Source organism: Artibeus jamaicensis, unplaced genomic scaffold, assembly GCF_021234435.1.
Source record: "Artibeus jamaicensis isolate MK-2021 breed Jamaican fruit bat unplaced genomic scaffold, CSHL_Jam_final contig_851, whole genome shotgun sequence".
Lineage (NCBI taxonomy): Eukaryota > Metazoa > Chordata > Mammalia > Chiroptera > Phyllostomidae > Artibeus > Artibeus jamaicensis.
This window is the reverse complement of record NW_026521986.1, coordinates 9,694,219-9,702,756: the sequence shown is the minus strand read 5'-3', so window position 1 is coordinate 9,702,756 and position 8,538 is coordinate 9,694,219. Positions and strand designations below refer to the sequence as shown.

General features: G+C 47.5%; 1 protein-coding gene across 4 annotated transcripts in view; it reads right to left on the bottom strand.

Annotated features, from left to right (window-relative positions):
* Nucleotides 1-2,317: 2,317 nt before the first annotated feature.
* Nucleotides 2,318-8,538, bottom strand: part of EXD2 (exonuclease 3'-5' domain containing 2) — a 42,738-nt gene continuing 36,517 nt past the window's right edge. For 3 of the 4 annotated variants that reach the window (XM_037127035.2, XM_037127041.2, XM_053673376.1), the window contains 5 exons: nt 7,951-8,057; nt 7,586-7,721; nt 5,936-6,292; nt 5,343-5,366; nt 2,318-3,782 (listed from right to left, as the gene is read on the bottom strand). In XM_037127035.2, the coding sequence (XP_036982930.1) occupies nt 3,566-3,782; nt 5,343-5,366; nt 5,936-6,292; nt 7,586-7,721; nt 7,951-8,057 (841 nt within the window). In that variant the 3' untranslated portion in view covers nt 2,318-3,565. The remainder of the gene's footprint in view (nt 3,783-5,342; nt 5,367-5,935; nt 6,293-7,585; nt 7,722-7,950; nt 8,058-8,538) is intronic. The other variant, XM_037127046.2, reaches the window with a different exon arrangement.

Genomic DNA, 8,538 nt, shown 5'->3' with positions numbered 1-8,538 from the left:
AAAAGGACGAAAGACCAGGGAAAGGAACCCCTTCACCATGTGCACTGACGGCGAACTAGCAAACTGAGGAACTCTCTCTTCTAAAAACAAAAAGGGACACCTCTCAGGACGGTGACACATAATGAAGGAAACAGGAAGCAAAGATAAACGAGTGGATAAAAAACTCAAGAGAGGCAAGGAAAACTAAGAACTGAAGTTTAGTCAAACGTTCGGGCCCCAAACTAAGAGGCAGAATAGGAGGCTGAACAAAAGCTCTTTCCGCCTGCTGGGCTCCTAAGAGTCAAAAGTGAGGGATCAGAATGGCTTTACTTCACCAGGACACGTTTTGCCATCCAATCTCTACCCGAGACACGGATAAGAATAAGTAACTTACAGCTGCACCCCTTAAGTGGGAACAAATCCCTGAATATTGTGCTTTGTTCACTTTAGGAGAGCAAATCACTAATTGTTTGTCAAGCAGGCAGGGGAAATCTGTCTATAACTTTTATTTTAAAAGATTTTATTTATTTATTTTTAGAGAGAGGGGAAAGGAGGAAGAAAGCAAGGGAGAGAAACATCCATGTGCGAAAGAAACACCGATCAGTTGCCTCTCTCACGCCCCCAACTGGGGACCCGGCCCACAACGCAGGCACGTGCCCTGACTGGGAATCAGACCTGCAACGCTTTGATTCACAGGTCGGCACTCAATCTACTGAGCCGCACCAGCCAGGGCTAAAATACATGTTTAAATAAGCAGTCCCCCCCAAAAAAAAAACCACTGACTGCACGGGGAAAACGAGGTGAGAAAGAGTGGGACCCAGGAGGGACACAGAGAAGGGACTCTGAGCCTGCAAACGTAATGACCAGACACAGTGGGAGAGGCCCCTGCGAGGACACTGTCCTCTCACCACTGCTCACGGGCAAGCCCAGCAAATGCACTGGGACTCGAGCGACAGGGTCAGGGAGAAGCGTCCCCATGAATACACGCCCCCGAGAGTGACGGCAATGTGTACTCACACCAGCACTGTGAGTTCCCTCCTCACATACACTTTCTAGGGTGATTTTCTAATAAAATTACTGAAGATAGAGTCAAAGATTTATACGCAGGAAAATTCACCACAGTGTCATTGATATTCATTAACAATGGACCTAAAACAACCAAAATTTTCAAGTGTGGGAGTGAATAACTAAAGGAAGGGAAAACCACTAAAAATCAACTTCAAATACTTAAAGACACAGGAAATTCATTACGTGTGACAGCATGGTAAGTGATGGGGAAAAAATAGGATACCAAACTGGATCTACATACGACTCTCACCTTTGTTGAAATACATGTACTACAGGCATTTTTAAATGTATAAACATACCAGCAAAAGTTAGCTCTGCTCTAGATGGAAGATGGATGATTTTTATTCTTTTTGACTCTTCTATACTTTTGTACCAGAAAAGCAGCAATAAATATTTACGTTATAGTATGCCTACTCAAAAAGATGTCATTTGAAACAGCCATTGTCTATCTTAGGGCAACGCTGACTCAGAACAGAAAGATCCAAGTCTACACAGCAGCTCTTCCAGAGAGGACGAGAAAGCTCACGTGCCATGGCCCGGCTCCCTCCTCTGCCGTGGCTGCTGGGAGCCTTCGGAGAGCAGAGCCCGTTCCTCCTTCTCACTGCAACCCCTGCACCTTCAGCGACCTGCCCGCACTTCTCACCCCTTCGCAGGAGGGTCGCGGGGGAAAGAGAAGGGAAGAGCCCTCCTCCCTGTTTCAGAGGAACAAGTTTCTCTTATGAAGCTCTCAAATGGATCCCAAATAGGATATACAAATTTTGAGACATAAGTCATGAGTTGTGTTCAGGAACCATATATAAAAGCTTCTTGTTGCTCAAGAAAGAATGTAGAACAAAATCTGTGAGTGCCACCTTGTGGCAAGTCTGACTACTACATGACCACCTAGCCATCTCCATGGTTGACCACTGGGCTCCTCGCAGTATGGCCACGAGATACAGGTCCCATAAACCCGCCGCATGGAGCCCAGGCTCCCCACAGTGCCTGGTACTACTATTCATGGCCAAGGGTTTCTAGTTCAGATCCCAGGAACGCCTTTTGAGGACAGGTGGGGATAAAGGGGCAGGGGAACAAGTGTAGGATGCGCATGGGCATCCATGGGCACTGGCTGGCGGGCCGAAGCTGTGTCGTGCGTGCGTGTGCGTGTCCCCTGAGCACACATGCTGTGGTACTGCCACCTGGCACAAACTCGTAGGGTAACTGTTTCCTACCCCAAGAATATTTACCAATTTTATAAAGTTAAGAGGAAAAAAGTTCTACAGTTACAGTCAGGGAGTTTTGTGCTTAGAAGTTTTATTTATCAATATTAGAGCAATCATTACCAATGTGGGCACAATATCAAAACAGAATCTTGTTCGATTCTGGCCTTAAAATTCTTCTTTAAGCTCATTACAATCTTATGAAGTTAAGAAAGTTTTCCTAATACGTTAGAAAAAATACTAATCACTAAGTTGATTTCATGCTTCAAGTGTCGACCTCACATTTTGAAAGATAAAAAACACCACTGGTTTGAACATCTAAACACATTAATTAACCTCAGTGTCCCAGGTGTGAGAGGAGATGGGGAAATCTTCACACTGCAACCTGACCAAATGACTCCCAGAGAGAATTAACGCTAAGAAGGGGTCAGTACTGCAATCTGATGGAACACGAAACACTGAAGGGACCTGATACTGCTTCTGAGAAAAGATAATCTTCCTCTCAGAAAGGGATTAAGCTAAAAACCTTGCAGTTATGGGCAAGAGGGTTGCAACAAGCAATGAACAGCATGAAAGGAAAAGCCAAGCGAATTTTCAAAGGTCTCTTGGGAGATGGTGCTTGGCCTCCTCTCTGCCCCACCCAGGCTGAAGACCCAGTTCCAGAAAAGGACGCCCTCCAGCGTGAGGGTGGAAGTGCAGGGCAGGAAGTTGCTGCTTTGGTCCTGGGCACTCCAGGGAGCGTTCTCGAGCATGTGAAATGTACTGAAGTGGTTCAGATGGGATGGATCCCAAACAGGTGCATTGTGGGGCAGCATGAAGCCAAAGAATTTATCATTATGAGGCTGAACTGGGAAAATGAATCTGCACCCTTGTTCACATCTCCAACCCCTGGAGGAACTTTTCCCCTTCCTGACCTGACAATACCTGACACCCTGAGAGAAGTCAACACACTGAAGAGGAAAGAAATGTATCAGAAGCCAGAGAGTCCTGACAAATCACTTCAGGGGGGACCCTTCATTTACCACCTGCACAGGGAAAGCGGAGAGAAAGAGTAAAATAACTTCAAGGCCTTCCTTGTCCACAAAAATAAAATAAAGGGAGAAAAAAAGAATTTTCACTCTGCCCAGCTAAAATTCAAAACCATGGGCTCCCCTTAAAATAACAGCCGTGCTGCGCCAGAAGCACCCTGGGGTCAGTATGGGTTAGTATTCAGAGTCGTGCCACAGGCACTGGCAGTTAACATCGAATTCAAACAGGCAGAGGTGACTCTTCCACCTGGGCTCCAGCTTCCCAGCTGTCCTAACCTGGGAGGACAGCAGCTCTCATGACAGCTTGATGGGGAGGTCTTCCCCGTACTTCCGGAGCAGCTTCTGGTGGTTGTGGTCCACGGACCACTGCTGCGGCAGGTGCTTGGGCTGCATGGAGTCCAGGAAGTGCTGGCGCCAGCGGCTCTCCAGCTGCATGAGCGCGCGCAGCCCGCCCTGGCTGTGGCACTGCACCACCTTCAGCCCGTGCGGAATGAACTTCTCATTAAAAATCCTGCCAAGACACAAAGTGCAGAGGGTCTGAGGGAAACAGGCCCTGGACAGTCTTATAGAGGGCTCCAAATGCTGCGGGCCAAGGGGCTTCCACAAGGCTACGTGTAAGGGAGGTTGCTGGATCTGAACAGCCTGGCTACGTTAATGTGTTTGAAACATCCCCTTTCCAATACATGCCTTTAGAAAAACGGTTTAGGTGTGCTGCACACAATCCAACAGAAGGCATCTGGGATTCTGAGCTACGCTTGCGGGAGAAATACTGCCCGATGCTCAGCCCCCTGGAGAGGGCCCTACAAACATCTGATGATGGGTGAAGAACGTCAGTTCTGTGTGCACCCCAGAGTGCTCAGTTTCCAGCTCTAGCTTCTTTTCTTGATCCTGAACCATACTCAGTATTTATATGAGGTTGTTAAATCAGGCCATGGGCTTGTTTTTTATAACAGTTTAATACCAGAATGTAAAAGGCAAGGTGGGCCATTTCTTTAGCACCTTCCTTCTAAAAGAATGCCGAATCACATCCCTGAGAAGTGCTTCAGTAACTGAATCGCTACAGTGCTGGCTCCCTGTGCAGCTGGTGCTGTCTGACCAGAAAATGAACCCCTGCCTCCTCCCCAGCCAGATGAAGGGCCTTGGAAACTGCTCTAACACCACGTGAATCATGCTTCTGCCTCTTCTGAATAAACATTACCTTGCCCTCAGATTAAAGATTATCTGCCCTGCAAAGTCGGCTCCTCTCCCTGATTCACACCCCACTCCCATCCTCCCTCCTAAGACTCCATAAGTCGAGCAGTGTCAGTGGCCTCTGGATATTTCCAGACATTTTATTACTTAGCTCCCAAGCATCCAACTAACTTGTCTATCTTCCATCAACAGCTGTTCTTCTCGGTCCTAGACATCCAAGTGCAGAGCCCTTCTATCCAAGTCAGCCAGATAAATTTATTAGCAAGGTCTATGGCTGAAAGGAGAAGTTTGGCTATTTTACAAAATACACGTGGGAATTAGGTAAAGGAGCCAGTCTCATCAACTTCTAACATGACCTTGACAAGCTACTTAACCTCAGCATATCTAATATGAACTTGAAAAACAACATCTATTCTATAATATCAACAAGTATCAAATCCAATAACAAACTTTTTTAAATCCTGAAAGATTTTTTAAAACATAAGATATAATGTTAGCAGTTATCAGTAAGAAACCTCAATTCTACCTCATAGGGTTTGTTAGAAGAAATAATCAAGACAAATGGTATGAAGTTTATTAGCTTGGTTAAATGGATTAGCATATCTGTAATTATTTTTCAGTAAATATTTGTTGCTATAGTTAAATAATTTTGGTTTTTTGATAAGAGAAACACTATAGGCAACCAGCACCACTATCAGGGCTTCATGAACTTGTGGGCTCAGCTATCTCAAGCCCTGGGACTGCTGAAAAAAGGGAGGGCTGGGGAGCAAAACCACAGCCAGTGGCCCGGAGTCTTCGTCATCTGAGCGACAGACCCACTCAGTTCTCAGGAGCACACACTGCTCATGTAGGGGCACTGAATGAAGTCACGTGAACTCACCTCTGCACTCCTGGAGAAGGAGGTCTGAGAAAGCAAGGAAGGAAGGAAAAAGGAGGACAGTAATTTAAATTGTAACAGTACTCCTGGCCAACATCCCATTCAGTGGGCGTGTACCCTGGAGTGCAGGTGAGATAGCACACATGAATGCACTGGTCACAGTCCCCACAGACCTGGATAGGTGAGGCACAAAACCACATACACTGTATTTACTGGGCAACTTCAGTGATTTGAGGTTATCTTTTTACTACTACTTTCATTTTATGTGCTGAATTGAGAATTTACTTCTGCGTTAAATATATAAAGCACAACTCTATTGCATTTGAACTCTCTTGCTAATAAGGAAAATGGACGTAAGTATATGGCCTTAATGGGTCAAGGAGAGAAGGAAAGTCTCCTACAGAAAGGAAATTCTCAAACAGCTTGTTCTATCCCACCCCCATGGTATTTTAAGTCACTGGATGCTTACCAGGGGGTTCTGCCCTGCACTAAACAACTAACGCCCCCTCCCTGGCAAGTGTTCCCACTAAGCAGTCAGGGTTAACGTCATTGGATTATTCCTCACTCCCTTCTCCGACCAGAACTGCTGACTGTACCTGGTCTCCAGGCACGCAGCCTCTTGCAGCAGCTCATCCGTGATCGTGTCTGTGTTATAAAACTCTCTGAGAGCCTGCAGCAGCTCCTCCTTCCGACGAGCAGGCAGGCTCTCGGCGTTGAGCAGGGCTCTGGCCCCAGAACGCATCTGCCGGCGCTCGGGATCCTCCAGCAGGCGCAAGCCCTCCTCGGAGCCAATGGGGGCCTGGAACTCCTTGGCCAGCTGCTGCTTCAGATGGTTGTCATAGTAGTTGGAGATGGCGTGGCAGGAGGTGCAGAGCAGCAGCACGTCGTGGGAGTTGTGGTCCTTCATCTCGATGGGGAAGTGCTTCCGGTACTCATGCGGAATCACGTTCTTCCTGAGCAGGCCCACCCAGAAGGCAGTGCTCGTTAGCATGTGGCACAGAGGACACAGGGAGCTGGGGCAGGGGCTACTGGGACTCTGATCTGGACGGAAACATGCCCGTGAAGCCTTGGGCACCACAACCCAACGGCATGACATAAGGACAATACTACCCATTTTACTCTAGGCCCACCCGCCTACCTGTGCTGTAGGGTCCTCTCTTCCTGAAGTGAGAATAGATTACCTGCTATCAGGTTTCAGTACTTCCAGAAGGAAAAGTATCAGAGAAATGAAAATAAATTCTAATGGCCTTTAACATCCGGAAGACAACTCTCTCAAACCATGTAGCAGGTAGCCTCTACTCCTGAAATTCTGGAAGACTGTGACCTGAAAAAGCCCATTTCCTTCACTTGAAGAATCCCTTACTCTAAGATTATTTCCTTGATTCACCAAAGTCCATCATTATTTTCTAAGAGAGCTAAGCTCTCAAGAAAAACTCTTGCCCTGACTGGTGTGGCTTGGTTGGTTGGGTTGTTTGGGTGTCGTACTGCAAAGCGAAAGGTCACCGTTTCGATCCCCAGTCATGGCACAGGCCAGGGTTTCAGGGCCGGTCCCTGGTTGGGGCACATGTGAGAGGCAACAAATTGATTTTTCTCTCACACATTCATGTTTTTCTCCCTCTCCTCTTCCCTGCTTTCCCCTCTAAAAATAAATATATAAAATCTTTTTTAAAAAAAGAAACAACTCTTGGCAGCCACAACCACTTGCCTCACTGTGCCCGGGGAGGAAGGAAGGAAGGGAGTCACTCCACAGGAGCCAAGGGGAGAGCTGAGTGTCTGGGCACCCAGGCTCGACCGGCAGCTGCACCTTCATTGCAGGGGCCCCGATGCAGAACAGTCTTCCCAGACTACCCCAGAGAGTGCCTCAGCTCATCTGGATACTTCAGAAAGCACCCAAGATCGGAAGGCCTACGAGCCCCTCAAGGGAGGATTACAGTAACAGAGAGAAAGGCGGCTTGTAAAGAAGCTGGTCGCCAAGCCTCCGTGAGCCGCAGGCAACCACTCTCCCATGGCCCACTGTCGCTGAGAAGTACTGCATTCCAGAAACTAAGAACTGGGCTCAGAAGGGTAGGGGGCCACCAGAGTAAGGCCAGGCTCAGTGTCAAAACTCTCTGGGGAACTGGGACGTGCCCTAGGGACAAGTCTCCCGGTCAACGTGGGCAGACTCCCACAAGGCCCGAGGGCTCTGCAGGTGGCCCAAAGACAACTTCCCTCGTTGGCAGACAGTCAGGGTAGGCAGCCCCACTCACCGAATGTAGGAGTCTTTCTTGCCACACACTACACACAGGTTCTCTTTAACCATCAGGTAGTAGTCTCCTGGGGATTCAGGTCTTCCTGCAGGTTCAAACTGTAGCCTGACCACAAAAGGCTCTTCGCTCACCAGCTCTTACAGAAAAGAAGCTTTAGTTAGTGTCTGACTGCCCATCTGTCCCCCAGAGAAGAAAAACGACCTTAATAGTTCTCCTGTGTGTCCTAGCAGACACCACTATTTGGGGGGCTTGAATAGCCCCGTCCCATGTGACTCGAGGTCTCTCTGCCTTATCTCACCTGCCACTCCTGCCAGTGCCCTCGTGAACCTCATTTATAGATAAAACATGACCAGTGAACCTCAAACCTCCAATGCCTTTGTCCAGGTACCACTGAGCTTTTCTTCGATCACAAGTGCACAGGGGCTGTCCATCAGGAGCATGGAGAAAGCAGTTATCATAGAGCGGCGACTTTCTGCAGGGAAGAGAGAGAGAAATCTAAAACGAAAGCTGCCCTGGTGTAGCTCAGGGCTACACCAGGGTGTAGCCCTGGTGTAGCCAGCCTGTGAACCAAAGGGTCACTGGTTCAATTCCCAGTCAGTTCCCCTTCCCCTCTCTCTAAAAATAAATAGATAGATAGATAGACAGATAGATAGGTAGGTAGATAACTAAATAAATACAACCGAAAGCTAACTATTGGTGAAGGCATCAGTTGCCTTATCACGTTCTCTTCTGAGTGACTTCAAGCTATTCTCAACACTGGGGACAAACATTACATTTATGGGAAAAAAAACAAAACCCAAACAGGGAAAGAAATCATGTTAATTCCTCCATCTGTGTTGTGCTAGGAAACAGAATTAAAAATGAATGTTTTGTACTTCTAGCTTTTATATGTATGGACTGGGACATGTGGGAGTGGGTTCTGTTATGAGAACAAACAGGAACAGAGCACCAAG